The sequence below is a fragment of the Odontomachus brunneus genome, unplaced genomic scaffold (genome assembly GCF_010583005.1).
Source record: "Odontomachus brunneus isolate Ranch 3 - 2012 unplaced genomic scaffold, Obru_v1 Obru_scaffold_066, whole genome shotgun sequence".
Classification (NCBI taxonomy): Eukaryota; Metazoa; Arthropoda; class Insecta; order Hymenoptera; family Formicidae; genus Odontomachus; species Odontomachus brunneus.
The window spans coordinates 1,495,593-1,511,582 of record NW_022639516.1 but is presented as its reverse complement, the minus strand read 5'-3'; the positions used below and the strand labels follow the sequence as shown (position 1 = coordinate 1,511,582).

Genomic DNA, 15,990 nt, shown 5'->3' with positions numbered 1-15,990 from the left:
TTTAGATCTCACTGAGATAAACATTTTAGGTCCTATACATTTTCACCGTATGGATGATAGTTTTCGAGGAAATCGAGTATAAAGACCGTAACAGCGTTGTTACGGTCTTTATACTCGATTTTTGCGAATGCCTTCTGCGGGTTATTTCGCCACGTAGATAGTATATTTCCCCCGAATCGTGGCGAAAAGAAATAAAGGAAAGAGGACTTACAGTTATGAAGGAACTCTAATAACTTTTTTAAAGAATATTTTTAACATTTTTAATATTTGCAAAACGGGAAAAATACCGAACGATTAGCCCCCACACCTCCCCTAAAAACTAACCTAACCCTACCTATCGTTACATTAGCTGTCGGTCATTATTTATTAAAAAGTTATTAAAAAAAAAAGTTAAACACTTTTTAACCGCAACGACGATAGATGTTAACGCTGTTACTGTCTTTATACTCCACTTCCTCGAAAACTATTATTCGTACGGTGAAAATATATAGAACCTAAAAAGTTTATCTCTGTGAGATCTAAAACTTTCGTCTAAAATATTTATCATGATTTTTCGTACTTACTGAGATAAACGTAAAAAACTATAATTTTTATGGGTTTTTCATGGTTTTTATCATGAAAATCAAGTAGTCGCCAATTTTCACTATGATATTCGTAACCAGCGCATCAAAATACGTAAGAATACTGAGTTTCAAAAAAATCGGCGGTGAGTACTTTTCGGAACTACACCCGGTGTCGGAATGTATCTAGATAAAAGAGTATAGAATTTTCGGAATTTTTATCACGAAAGAACGAAATTTCGCGCACGCTTTCGCTCGAGAGATTTCGGTGTGGCGATTCCTGCGCAACTCTGCCACTTCTGGCAAATGACAGTCACGTGCTTACCATTACTTATCCAGCACGCGGGATTTATTACTAAAAGAATCTAAAAAAAAATCATTTATACATCAACGAGTTATCGGGGGAAAATATTAATTCGGTCACGAGAGATGTGTCAGCAAGTTCCTCAAGCTGACTAGAGACTTGACGAAATTTGGAGAAGTCGCCGGGAACTTTTCTCCCCATCCCATTACGCCATCGACATCGTGGCGCGACGATTGATTTGCGCGTATTCAAAATTCAGGGAAGTAGAGCCGAACCACGCCGCGTAATCCCTTCGGTCTAAAAGTCACGGACTCGGCATTGGTCGTTCCAGTTCCGCGGTATCGAACCCGCCGCGGTAATAAGTCGCGAAAGCCCCGCCGCTGCAGCTGGGCTGGGCGCAAAATCGGTAATTACGCCGCTCTCGTCGCCGCTCCTAAATTACGTCACTCGATTGCGCCCGATTAATTGCCGCCCTTGGTTGATCGTATCTTACGAACGAGCATGGCGATCGATCGCTCGTTCGTACGCTCGCTCGTTCGTTCGTTCGTTCGTTCGTTCGTTCGCTCGTTCGCTCGCTCGCTCGAAAGACGACTTCGTCTACAACGAGAAAATGCCGGGATAGAGTCGGCAAGTAACAGCCGAGGAGGATAGGAAAAACCTAAAGGGCGGGGGGGGGGAGAGGAGACAAGAAAGTGGAACGGGAAGGAACGAGATGCGAGAGTGTGGTTGGCGATGGGAGTTCGAATTTCCGTCTTCGATAGCTTGCGCGCAACACGATCGTACGCGGAAAATCCTTGGAATATTACGCGAAGCCAAAAATTCTTCCAAAATCTCTCCAACGTCCCGAAAATCTGGAACGTCTCAAAAATCTACGTAGCGTTGACAGATTTGCGTTGAAGCTTATGTAAAGTGTATGAAAAAGACACGAATGCACGTGGATTCTTATGGCCCGAATAGTAGACAATAGTTGACTTCTCTGAGAGCGTACACATGTTCAGGAGGGAAGCACCGTAACTGTGGAACTATTGCGATAATGCCGATTATTGATTTTAGCGAAAATTGATTCAAATAAATAATTGCACGATTCTAAGGGAGCTATGTATCGCGTTATTCAAAATTTTTCCTGTTTATGCTTTTTAAAATCACCTTCGATTCTTTAATGGGAATTCATTTTTATTCTATAACAAAAATTGTGGATAACATCAAAATAAAATGAACCATGTGACAAACAATACGACCTGCGAACTACTTATATCCGATTTATTGTATTTTGAATGCAACAATTGTTACGGTTACGAAAACAAAGTGGTTCCAGTTACATGCTTCAATCTGTAGAATAGATTGCGCGCTGCGCTATAGGTGGAATGGAGGTAATATCAGTTTAAGAGAGCATTAGAGAGCAAGATGCTTGTCTAATTTTCTTCTTATCTAATTAGTATGAAGACCGAAGAAGAAGAAGAGAATCATGTAATAATGCGTCCTCTTTTTCTCCCACGATGGTTCATTCTCTCTTTTGATTTTTTCTTCTGTTTCTCTTATATCGCCTTCTCCAAGGCTCGTGTTAATAATTATTACTTGAAATTAAAGTCAAGATACTTCGATTTGAATTCAGAATTAAATGAAAGTTAGTTTTTTAGATATAAATGTCACTCACGCGGAATAGGTAAATATAAGTACATAAATAAAACACATAAATGTCAGAATATATCACAGTTCGATTGAAAAACTTCTAACTCTAACTTCTGAATCTAACTCTGAATAAAAATATATCTCACATGAGACAAGTTTCAGAGTAACAACTATTAATACGAGCCCTACAGTACTGTGTGACAGAGAAAGCGTCTGACTCGGCATATCTCTGTCCTTCGATCTCGTCATCACAAGAGCGCGCAATCTATTCTATAAGTCTATCCCCGAAGCTTTCAAGAGCGACCGTCCAGACTTTCGGGTCATTTGCGAGGCTCCCTCGAGAATCTGATTTTAAGTGGTGCTCGAGACGATTCGAGATCCTCGATATACATATAGAGGTACGTTTCGAAGTGCCTCGAGCCCGTCGCTAATCGTGGATGTCATGAGGCAAAACGAAACGCGTCGGTGAGAACTGGAATTACGCGCGCTCGCATAAAGCCTCGCAATAATGAGTCTTTAATAGCCGGTCAGACCAACGAGCGAAGAGACGACGGCGTATGCTAATGATACGGCTCAATTAGTCGGCCGTACAAAGTCTCGAGTCGCGGGCAGGGATGAAAAGAAAACATTGCGCAACCTGGAGCAGAGCCGGCCGGATATGATCTAAAAGCTCCTGATTTAAAGACTACCCTCCGTCGGCGGGAGTGCGCAGCTTCTGCTTCTGCTGCCCGTTTTTTGCCGTCGCCGTTTCCCCGCCGCTCTTAATAAATTGCGTTTCTCGTTCTACCTTTGCGCTCGGATAATAATAAACCGATATATCTCTCTCCCTTTCCCTTCTTTCTTCTCTTCCTCCTTCTCCGGCTACTTTGCGCCTCCCGTCTCGTTATGCATCTGTAAAATTACAACCTGGAGACTTTAGCCTCGAGGTGTAATAAAATTCACTCACTCGCCTCGTCCATTCACTTCTGCGCCTACTCATTTGTTCGATCCTCCTTCCTTTTGCGTCCTCACGCAAAAGGACACGAGGCGCAAAATATGCAAGTGTGCAAACTGCACGAATGTGTTATCCACGCGTTTCTCCATACTCTCTGCTCCTTGGAGCAGAGTCTCACTCGAAGCGGCAATATTTTCACTCGAAGCAGCAGTGAAAATAATGCCACTCGAAATCGTCGGAGCGAATATTTCGCTTAGTGTGGATTCTGGCTCCGTATGAGCGAATATTTCAATCGATCGAATATGTTCCTCTGACGACGGAATACACTGGGTTCATTCTTCAATTTTGAATGAAGATATTCAGAGTGACGATTCAGAGTAGAGAATTCGCTCTGTAGGAGCAAAAACCACCCTGAATTGCAGTGACTTCGCTTTTCCAGTGAAATTTCATTCCAAGAAATTTAAAGAGCAGTTGCGAAAAATTCTCAACGGAATCGAAGTCAGTCGTGATGCGCTTAGTTGATCTTCTCGTGAGAAAATATCACCGAGAACAGGTAAGATTCCGTACTTGAAATTCTTTCGACGCGGAAGCAATCGTAGCCAAGTGCGCGTCGATATTGCGGTTTTCTCATTCTCCCTCCTGGCAGGCGCTCTCTTCCAGTCTGTCTCTATCTCGCCGCCGTGCATATGCGGGGATAATCGCGCGCAGTACGGCACGACACGGTGTCGCATCGCATCGGTTGATCTCTCATCCATAATTGCCGTGATTGTTGCGCGATCACGTAACTTGATCTACGCGGCAGGACCGACCCATTACGTGCGCGTGTGTGCGTGTATGTATGCGCGCGCGCGCGTGTGTGTGTGTACGTGCACGTGCCGCAGGTTTTATTTACCGAATGACAAAAAATTGATTGTGTCGCCGTTACGCGTCGAGTTCGTGCGCGTGTTGCGGCGTAGAATTGTGCGATAACGCCCCGATTGTAAGCACGTCGGCTGATAATCGCGTTTTTCCCACTTACACAACGCGCTCTCGATCGATCCTCGTTTTCCCCGCGTCGATGGGGAAAATTTTCCATAAACGTACGCGCGCGATCTACAAATTATGGGGAACGGTTGGCGAGCGCGAATCACTCGAATAATCACTCAAAAGATTATAAAAGGAGACTAAAACACAGTCCTCATTAGATATGTAAAAGAAAGACGATGCTCATTTTATCCATAAAAATTACTAATCTCTTGAAATTAAATAATTTCGTTCTCTATGTTCTGACGAACATGGCAAATCTTTTGCATCAAATACAATTCGCCATACTGAGAGAAAACATTGTTAATTGGACTTTGCTCCTGGCCCCTTGCATTGTCTATCTCTTTTTAATGACGTCAGAAGCGAGAAAATACATGCTAAAAATTCTTGCGAAATACATCGAAATAAAAATACATATCCATAAAGTAACACTTGCAATCGATTAAACAAATTTGTAAGATATTCCGTACACTTCCCTTTTGCTCTAACAATCAATAATTTGTCGTAAATTAACGTGACATACAATCCATTTTCTTAACCTATTTCTTCTTCTATTTAGATTAATTTACAATAAACTATTGATTGTTAGAGCAAAAGGGGAATGCCTGGAATATCTTACAAATTTATTTAATCGATTACAAGTGCTACTTTATGGATATATATTTTTATTTCAATGTACTTCGCAAGAATTTTTAGCATGCATTTTCTCGCTTCTAACGTCATTAAAGAGAGCATTAGACAATGCGAGAGAGACTAGGAACTTTAAGCGAACAAAATTCGTTTAAGCAAACGTTTAGACGATTGAATGAATTATATAGTTGCTGTGATGAGTGATATCAATTAATTCACAATGATTTAATCAGTAACTTCAATATCAACGTCTTATTGTTGCATTAACGCGGAATTTGTTCAATACATACAATATTTCTTTGAAGGTGGTTTACCGCCGATTTCGTCGATCCAACTGCTTTTTTTTCTCAGGGACTGAAAGCTTAACGTGATGCTTATTATTGCGGAGTGAGTAGATGCGCAGAGGACCTCCCCCAGGTAGATCCTAGACATCTCGTGCACTGCGGAATTTTCGTCCACGGTCGAGAGAAGAAGCGTGCCGTCTTCGTATGACGTTAATTTTATACTCCATTATATCGGGGCCCGCGCCGATAAAAACCGGTTTCCGGTAAGTGCGACCACGGAAATGAGTTCGGCTCGTTCGGACCTTACCGGCCGTTTACGTTTACGGTTATACGTGCGCCTGCGGCGCGTGCAGGCGGACAGGTAGGAAAGGCGTGCGAACGGTCACTTCTCGGGCGCAAACAGGTCGACTCTTAACGATCAGTAATCGGTTTCTCTCGTAGCGCGCCGCGGCGCGCCGCTTGACGCGATCGTTAGGACTCGCGCCAAGACGCCCCGGCAAAAAGTTTAATGGTCGAGAAAAAATTGCATTAACGATCCCCGGCCAGCCGTCGTCTCGTTACCGCCGTCGCCGTTTTCCCGCGAAAGGAGCTCGTCGAAGGTCGAGCGCACGAAGCGACACGAACCGGCGGCGAAAGAAAAAGGAACAAATGGGGAAATGATGATCGGAATTCTCTCGATATTTCGCAGATTTACTGTTCCGAAATTCTCGCTTACCCTAAAACACGCAAATTCCGTTAAACTTGAAAGGTCATTCTACCTGCATCGAATTTACGTAATCAACGTATGTGTGTGTTAAAATTAATAAGGATAAAAAATGCAGATAATTCTATTGAGTTGGTAAAATATTAAATATATATAATTCCGAAATGTATATATATATTCTTTTTTAAGTCCCAGCAAAGCAATGTGTGCGAGAAAAAATATCTAACAAATAAAAAATTTTATTCGATGGACATTAAAAAAGAATAACATTTATATATACTATAATATAAAATATTTTTCAAATAAAAATACATAAATTTTCTTAAAACATTAATTTCTCATATATGAGAGCAATTATTGGTTCTATTTAACTAAAAATATTTACAAAAGAGAGAGGGAGCTATTTATTTCACTTAAATAAAAACAATTTATATTAATATAAAATATTTTTCACATATAAGAAAATACTTATTTTATTAAAACTTTAGCCCTTCATGAAAGCAATTGTTCGTTCTATTCAAATAAATTAAAATAAATATGTTATTAATATCCAAATAAATATTTGTTATTTTTTAAGTATTTTTTCTCTTAGTGCATTTTACGATAACGAAAAGTCTTGAGGTTCTCCATTCGAGTTTGACGGAATTTGCAGAGTTAATACAGAAACAAAATATAATTAATATAATAATATGATAATATAATAATATGAGAGTAGAAAATAATTTCATGATAATAAAATAAAATGTTTACTCGAGATTGCTAGTAATAATTAATTAAGCACCTACCTGTCCAATGGTCCTTCGAAACACACATGTGTCCAGCCTCGTGATATCAACTGCTGATTATTTCATGAATCTTCGAAGGAAAAAGCAAGAGTAATATCTCGCAGTATACCTGACGTTTCATTTCGGTGCGCGACGTTTTGGTATTCGAGCTGAAATTCTCAGATCGGCTTTTTTGGCTAGCGGAAATCGCGAGGGATCAGTTACCGAACCTTATTTAACCCCGGATCGCTCGCGCCATTTGAGGAAATTTGACGATCTTGCATTCCGCGCGATAACTCGATCGTTACCCGGGGATCAATAAGTGAAGAAATGTCAGCAGTTTTCGTTATCAGTATATTTGCAACAATATTCGCGTAGGAATATTTTACAAGCCTTGAGGTTGTACCTGTCCGTTTACGCAGCGGTAAGGCGACACAAGTGAAAATATACAGGCAATTAGAAAGAGGAATCTAACGATCGAGTCATAACGATGGGAGTGGGTGCGAGCGATCTCGTATTCAGCTAGGATAAATAAGATGATGCGGTGTACAGTTCAATATATATGACTATATTGACTGCGCGTCTAAGTACATTGAATAAGGAATTCGAATTCCAGGATATTTAGCAATTACAGACGTAAATTAGGTGGTGAGATGGTGACTCCTCGCTACACTGAGGCGCGATTATATTAATAATCGCGCGCACAACACGCTCGCTACGTTCACACTCGTTGCTCTCTTTCACACACTCGTGTTCTCTCTCTTTCGCCGTATACACCTAGATAACATCAAAATAAATCTATATCTCGCAAATAGCAATAGTTTCGATCAGGGTTGGTGGGAACTATGTACACGAATGGCGGACTAAGACGCGCACACGCACTCGCTCTTTCTCTCTCTCTTTCACAAACAACACACATACATACACTCTCTCTTTTTGCTCGATAATCGTAAACTAATTACTCCATCATTTACATACATACAGTTATCTTGTGGCGCATTTTTACGCGCGACTACATCAGACTGACCTCCACCGCTCGCACGATTGCGAAAAAGTCGCGCGAACGACTTCAGTCGCGAAGAGGCGGCAACCATCCCTCTCGTCCTTCTCCTACTCCTACTCCTCCTCCTCTTCCTCGTCTCTTCGGGGAAAATCGAAAATTGATTAGGCGCATAATCCTTTTTTTTTTACAATTTTTCTCGCACTCGTTCTCTACTTTGGCATTCGGGCCCGCGCGAAACGCGGGCTACGCGTCGTCCAGTCTCTGTTCATGATTTTTTCACGTTCTCTCTCTTTCTTTCTTTTTCTCTAGAGTAGGAAAAAACTAACTCGGACACAGTTGCAAGTTGAACAGTCTAAACAGTGAAATATACTCTGCAACATCGGATCGACTCACTGCTTCTCTACCAACAACCTACGGATACGAAATTGATTCTTACGAAAAGAAAAAAACGAGAGAATTAGTCCTTCTTAACAAAGCGCGCTAATGCTAACGTGTAACCGTGACAGCTTAACGTGTAACCGTGACAGTTCACTTTATTTCGCTTTCGAAAATAGACCGAGGTCTACGCAACTTTCGGAATGAAGGGCGAGAGGAGAAATGTAGGGTGCATCGTATTTGAGAATTAGACGCCACAAGGAGAGGTTTTAAATATTCCGCGCTGCTATATACGTTGCATTTTTTTCCATCGTTATTGCACTCGCGATCGCCGAATTGCCGCTGCGGTGACGTCGCCGACGCAAAAGTCCCGCGGCGGAGCAAAACGAACGCGCTGAATTATTTGCGCGGCGCTTTCGCGAGAATGGCGCGCGGCCGCTGGGCGGGGAATTTGCGTCTGGCGCTTTTGGGCGCTGATGCAAATTAAAGGCTTCATTAGCGGTGCCGTCGCAAGAAACGGCGCGCGCTCGCCGGCGTTATTAGGCGAGAATGCGCATACGCCTTTTCCGTGTTCTCGTTTCCGCGCGAGTAAAAACATCGAGCGAGGAAGAAGAAGAAAAAAAAAGAGGGTAAGAGTCACTCGCCGCGGTTTTCCCCGGTTTCTCGCGCGAGCGAGACTCGAGAGAGCGAATCGAGCTTAAAATTCAGAATCGGTCGGGTAATAACGAGAGATACGTGTACGGCCGATGTCCATAAAATTCGTCGACCTTGCAGCTACGTGAAAGGATAATTTCAGTTCCCGCCAATTAGCATTCCTCTCGGTATTACCGCGACCGTGTTAATTTCCTGTGCTTATGAAAATTCGCCGATTGTGCAATTTCGTTTCGGCGATTGTGTTATCGCGCGGATCCCGTGAATCATCGCCGATTCCCGTAAATAACGCACGAATATCGCGATACGCAATTACTTTGTCTGTGTTCCCTATTCGGAATTTTATTGAGCTGATTAAAGAACTGTTCGGCCGTGCGCATCCGATATGCCGATGCGTTCTCGAATTGCCATGAAAGTGTCCGCGACGAACGGCGCGTTGGTGAATGGTGAATTGCGTGCACGTTCACGTCGCGTAACACAAACAAGTGTAATCGTCTCCTCTTACCTCTGCGCGATGGAGCGTACTGCTCCAATTATTCCAAAATACAAAAAATAATATCGCGCACTCCGCGCTAAAAAAATTCCAGGGCCGCCACTCTCTGTACATGATAACCGTAAACTGATAAAAAAACATCTGGTATTTTATAACTAGAAAGACAGAAAAATAATTACTATAAATTACAGTCAAGGAGATCATTCTACTTTGTTAGTGACATTATACGCATGCTACTACCATCATTTTCTCGTGTTGGAACAATAAAAAAATATGGTTGGAAACAAAAATAACTATCGTTAGACCAACAATTTTTTTCTCAGTGTATTGGTACGACACACTGACGATATCTGTCGTTAGCGTCTGTCATAATTATGAATAATTTTAGATAACAAATTTAGATAACAAATTTAGATAACAAATTTAGATAGCAAGCAAATTCAGATAACAAAAAAAGATATGAAAATAGCAATTTTTATGAAAAATTGAATAAAAGTAATTCAGATATCGTTAGCATACCAATAGTTATCAGAAAGTATGTACAGAATAGCGGTCCAAGTTCGGCGGTACTTCATTTTCCAAGATGACCTAAGGTCACCCATGTATACATTACCAGGAATTAGACGGTACTGTTATCGCATCTACCGTTTTTCTACGACAAAGGAGAATCTTGTGCACGCGTAAAATGATTTCTCGGAATAATGCCAAGTCACGTCAAGCTCACCGACTGGGACTGAAGGTTTCCCGCGTTTTCCTCGGCTATGCGACAAGTGTGACCTCGCTCTCAGCGGAGCTCGAAGACTGGCTTTCCTCCCTCTGCTTCCCTTTCTCTATCTCGCTCGCTCGGTAGACGACGATCGCAGCCGCGCGCTTCGACTTCCGATTTCGCGCGCGCCCCACGAAAAATCCTATTTACAAAGACGCAAGAAGGGCCTCTTGTCTGCCCCCTCGGGTGCAAGACTCCTCTCGTTACCCGTTTACCACGGCCTCCACATGCCCTCCTCGTCCTTGACGGGCTGCTGGCCAACAGGTGACGGAGATGGCATGTCGACGGCGACCTCGCTGTCTGCGTGACTAGACGGCCGGTCTTCATGCACGATGGCTCCGCCGCCCTCGGTCGGCAGACGAGCCGACGTTTGTTGCTGCTGCTGTTGCTGCCGAAGATGATGGTGATGTTGCTGCTGTTGTTGCTGGTCGGCGACGGCTGGATGCGTCGTGCTTCTCGAGGCGGTCTTCATCTTCTTCGAGGTGGTGGTGAAGTCCAACGGTTGCTCCGGCTGCTCCATCCTCGGGCTCTTGCTCGGCTTCAGACCGGTTGGATCTTGACCCCACTCCTGCGCGAGGTCCTCGTGCGGTCGTTTCGCCAACTTGTCGGTGGCCTTGAGTAGCGACATGTTGGTCGCGGCCCAAATAGCCGTGGGTGGATTCGGCCCGATGCTGATGCCGTTCGCCGCGGCCGCGGCCGCCAGTTGCACGTAGTGGCTCGGTAACAAGAACACCACCTGACCGTCCGGCAGTCGGGATGGTATCACTTGCACCACCGACAGCATATTGGGATTCTGCTGCGACGTGGAGGCCTGATGGTCGACCGGCAAGCCCGCCGGATGGTGCGGGTGGTGCGGGTCCAACGCCGCTGGGTTCACCTGACTGAAGGCCGAGGTCGGTCGACTGCTGTTGTTGTTCTCGTCGCCGGCAGTGGTGCTGCTGTCTGGTCGCGCAGCCTCCATCTCCGGGATCTCGGACTTAATCAAGCCGGCGGGCGTGAGAGCCGTCGCGGTGCTGCAGTGCGGGCCCACTGAGCCACCGACGTGGTGGTCCAGCGGACCAGGGCTCGTCGCGCCCGCCACACGATCCGTCACGCTACCTGGGCTACTGCCCAGGCCGCTGTCGGGCCGCGAACCCAGATCCAGGTCCAACTCCGATACGCAGCTGTCCAGGTGGCGCAGCAGCCTCTGCTTCACCGCCGGGTCCATCGGCGTGGTGTTGCCCGTGATGATGTCCGGCGCATCGAGGTAACGGCTCACCTGCAACACGACAACGTGACCCGGCGATGCAAAACAAACCTCTGTCGTGTGGGAATTATACTTTCGCGGATGTCGTCATTAAGTATCTCGCAATTGTTACCCGACGCTATCTGATCGACAGTATATTATATCTCGACATTTATTCTAGCGAAATTCCACTCGAAAGGCAGAGTGACAATCGAGTCACTCGAATACAAGTGACTCGCGAATTGTTCCATTCCCAATGGTCGAAATGGTGAATATTTTCGCTCGCGCCGTTGAAGAAGTGTAAACCGTATACACCGTCACAGGTTTAAATTAATTCTAATCGATTAAAACATTCACTTCTAAGCTCGAGTTAAACATTCACTCTCGCTTCGAGTGAACTTTCATGTTTCGTCGAGATTCAAGAAGGTAGAAATTTAGAGAGTTCCACAAGAATACTCAAAAATGCATTACACTAGAAAAAAGAATATTTGAAAATTTATTTATGGGAGTTTACTCACGGAAACAAACTTTATCTCACAGAAATAGACTTTACATCTCACAAAAATAAATTTTCAAGTGTTTTCTCATTGTCTAACTTTGCGATCCACGTATAGATTCGACATTTGAAGATATTATTTCCACCATAACTGACAAATAAACGCGCAAACTGAAAACAAATGCACTAAGTGAGAAAAAAATACTTGAAAATTTACTTTTCGAGTGCAAAGTCCATTTTACAGAAATAGACTTTATATCCCACGAATAAATTGTCAAGTATCTTAGTGTGGACGCGAAATTCGCGTCCACACTTAGAAATTCGCGTCGTTTGAAAAGGGTGTGAGAAAAGTAAGGACTGTCGTAAGGTGCGACAGCTCTCCGCCGTTATTCACACATAATTCTGCAAATTTAAATAATTATCGCAAACGTAGCGAGTGCGCGCGGATTAACACCACGAGAGTTATTCTCACGGATAGATACCGGGCGCGCCGGTTTCGCTGCGGTGCGCGCAACGATGAAACGGAAAAATATATCACGCGCTGGAAATTCTGTTCTCGGCCGAGCGGTATCGCGCGTCAGTCATTATCGACCGCCAGGCGTAATTGAATATTTCGCGTTTGCTCTTTAATCCGCGGTTCGATCGAGTAACGGGCGGGCGCTCTTTCTCTCTCTCGTACGCGCGCACGCCGTGATTATTTGTTACCCGATACTCCCCCGGCCGACCCAGGAGCACCGTCCCGGCACGGCCCGTAATTTATTTCGTACGTGTCGGCGATAACAGCCGCCGCGATAAAACGCTCTTTAACTCGGCTCGCGTCGGCCAGGCGTTCCGACGACGCCGCCAACTTTTCAGGGCCGATTATTATCGCGCGAATTGCGCCAGTGCGCGCTAATTGACGCGCGCGCGCTTAGAGTAGCTCCTGCTGATTAGCGATCGGCGATTTCGTTGCGCTGCGAACTCCCGACATTTTTTCACGTGGCAACATCACGCGGGGAGGGTTGGATTGGGGGTGGAAATTCCACGCGGTTTGCTGCGAGCGTTTTCTGCGAGGAATCAAACAGTCGCGCGCAAGTCTCAAATTTGAAGGGACTGTCGAGGAACTGCCAAAATTCACGAGACCACGTCGGCCTCGTCGGCTGTTAGGTCAATTTCACACCTTGGTAGGAAAGCAGAAAACACAAAGGCAGACGCCGATCAGAGCTCGCGCTGGTAGAAGAGCAGAAACTGTCAACTACACCTGACCACACGGCGCGAGTTCTGATTGGCGTTCTTTCTGCTTTTCTACCAAGGTGTGAAACTTCCCTTACACTTTACTCGTGAGTAAAACAAAGAGAAAAAAGGTCGAGTGACAGAGGTGCGGGGAGGAGATTGCAGAGCGCGGTCTCTGCGACAGCTCGCGATAGCGGAAGGGAGCCGAATTGCGAGTGGAAGCGACGGCGGCAGCGGCGTTGGCCGCGGTGATTCAGGCGGAAGCGGCGCGATTGATCTCTAATCGCGGAACGTATCGCACGCTATATTTCACACGGCGCGCCGGCAACGGCGGCGGCGGCGGCGGTGACGTATCGAGCGCGCGACGTTCGCCGGCGGAACTATCGCCGCGTGCCGCCGACAATAATTTTGCCGGCGAGCCGAGAAACGCCGCCCGTTCGCTCGCTCGCTCGCCTCGTTCGCCGCACCCGACGCGCGAGAGAGCTTTTATGGGTCGCTGCTTCAAAATAAAGCAACCGAATCCGCCGCACGCCGGAGAAGAGGTTGCTCTCGCGTGAGAAGAGTGACGGTGGGGGGAAGGGGGCAAGGCGGTGGTTTCGACACTGAGAGATCGAGCATATCGGTCGGTGGATTCGCGAATGTAGGTTAACCACGTGCGTCAGCAATTAAGGGAAACAGGATCCGTATTTCTGATCGCACACGGCGCGCGCGAAGTGTCGGCGGGAGCGAAGGGGACGGGGGAGAGAACAGGGCATCGTTACTTAATTAAAAGCAGATCGGCAAGTTGTTAATTTATAACGATCGATCTTACCGCCCGCTCGAAACTTATCTCGAGCCATCCTGTTCGCCCTTCGCGACCCAGCTAATTCCGGTTTATCGCCCACTGGTGCTTTCAGCTCGCGGAGAGTTCGCGAACACGGCGTACACGCGAAGGCGCCAGGCTCGCGCGGACCAAGAATGTGCGCGGTGCTTTCGGAGAATGAGATTCCGGGTTGGGGGAGGGTCGGCAGGGAGAAGAGAGGGGAATGGAACTGCGGGACACGTCGCCTCGACCGCCGGTTTTATAAGGCCGTAAAGTTTGCCCCGCGGGAACTCTCGCTCCTTCCTTCCTCCTTCCTGCCCACCCTCGCAGCGCTTCGTATATCACGGCGTGCCGCCGTGATTTCGCCCGACGTCTCGTCGCCCGAAATTTCTGGCACGCCACCCTTCCCATTCCATCGTCGAGCTGCGCGAGCTCCAGCACCCCCTGGGAGACGAACGTGCCGGTTCAATGATATTTTCCAATTGAATATCAAAGTCTGATGAGGCTGTCAGAATTGTTTGCGACTTTTCTCCTCGAATGATCCCTAAAAGTTCTCCTACTTGGCGAAAGCATTGTGTAAATCACGTTTATTTCAAGTTTCAGTATTTTTCAGTATTTAATTGATGCGACAACATATATGTATGGTTCATAGAATCGACTGAAACGTAACATAGCATCGAGGTAGACTTAAACCCCCAGGTGCAATCATTTTCTTGGGGGTATACAGTAGAGTCTGAGTCCGTCAGAGTTAGGGAACTATTTGAACTACATAATTTTCTTGAAAATCGATATTTTTAAACATGTTCTTTTGATTAATAATTAAAAATCCATGTGGTTGTTTGCGAAATAATAGAAGAATCTTGTGTTCAATTTAATGAGTTCTACCTGCACACAACAGGTTATTAGTAATTGCCAGATGACCTGTAGAAAACTTAGCTATGAGATAATAACACGATAACATCAAAATTTGCAAACAAATTTGCGCCGTTTTTAAATTTATCGGGCTCCTTTATGAAAGTTAAGGGCGAGTGATCGGATTTGTTGGAAATGCACACGGGCAGTTAACATAGAACCACGAGGGATGAAAAAATTTAAATGTGCAACACTACTCGATTCCATTCAACAGTTTGCAAGATCCATCATACTGTGTCTTGCGTATGCTAATTTCGACGAAAACTAATTAGGAACCCCGACGCTGCGGGACGTCACGATGAGTGGGTAAAATGCTTCTAATTAAATTCTCGTTGCGAGGTAGGGACGAGCGGGAGGGGTAGAGCTCGCGCAGTCAGCCGCATCTTTATCGGCGAGCGTTTCGATAAAGGCGCCGCGCGACAGGTACAGGCGCGCGCGGGCGGCGCGGGCTTTGTGTCGTGACAAGTGCGCTTTGTCGAGGCAGGCCGACAATCGACTCGACGCTTCGAGTTCCGCACCAATGAAGATATACGACGGAAATGGCTGACGGCACGCCGCGGTGTGACGCAACGCAACGCGGCGATATCGCGCCGCGTATCGCCGTCGGCGAGGCCGCGCGCTCGTGCGAGAAAAATGACGAGTTTTGCGCGTCGGTAGGCGGCGAGACGATAAGCGCGACGGAGGAATTAAGTAAAGATCGGAGCAAACAATGCCCGAGGCAGCCGTTCTCCCGAGTATTCAAACACGCGGCGCCCGCGACGACATCGACGCCGCCGCGCGTGTACACTTCTTCTCTCCTCTTTCTTTCTTTCTTCGCGATCAATCCTACCGTTTCGCGCGAATATCCGTACTAGACTTCGCGACTCCCGAGAGATTGCGCGACTCTTAATTTCGCGATGATGCGAAGGAAAGTTGACCGCGTTTTATCGCAGCTGTCACTCTATGTATGCAAAATCTACGAACGCGAAAACCGATGATTCCTACGCCCTCCCCTCTCCCCTCTCTCCGAGTGCACCTGATCAGCTCGTCCGGCAAATTCTGCGTGACGGCACTTACAGGGTGTCCGCTTTCAACGAGTTTCGCCTCCCGTTTCGCAGTTGGACATCCCTTAACGAACAAGTGAGAGAAAGGAGAAAGAGGAGAAGCAGAGACAGAGAGAGAGAAAGAGAGAGAGAGAGAGAGAGAGAGAGAGAGAGAGAGAGAGAGAGAGAGAGAGAGAGAGAG

General features: G+C 45.9%; 1 protein-coding gene across 3 annotated transcripts in view; it reads right to left on the bottom strand.

Moving 5' to 3' along the window:
• Positions 1-7,378: 7,378 nt before the first annotated feature.
• Positions 7,379-15,990, bottom strand: part of LOC116846648 (protein deadpan-like) — a 186,141-nt gene continuing 177,529 nt past the window's right edge. For all 3 annotated transcript variants that reach the window (XM_032820759.1, XM_032820761.1, XM_032820758.1), the window contains one exon: positions 7,379-11,377. In XM_032820759.1, coding sequence (XP_032676650.1) covers positions 10,331-11,377 — 1,047 coding nt within the window. In that variant the 3' untranslated portion in view covers positions 7,379-10,330. The remainder of the gene's footprint in view (positions 11,378-15,990) is intronic.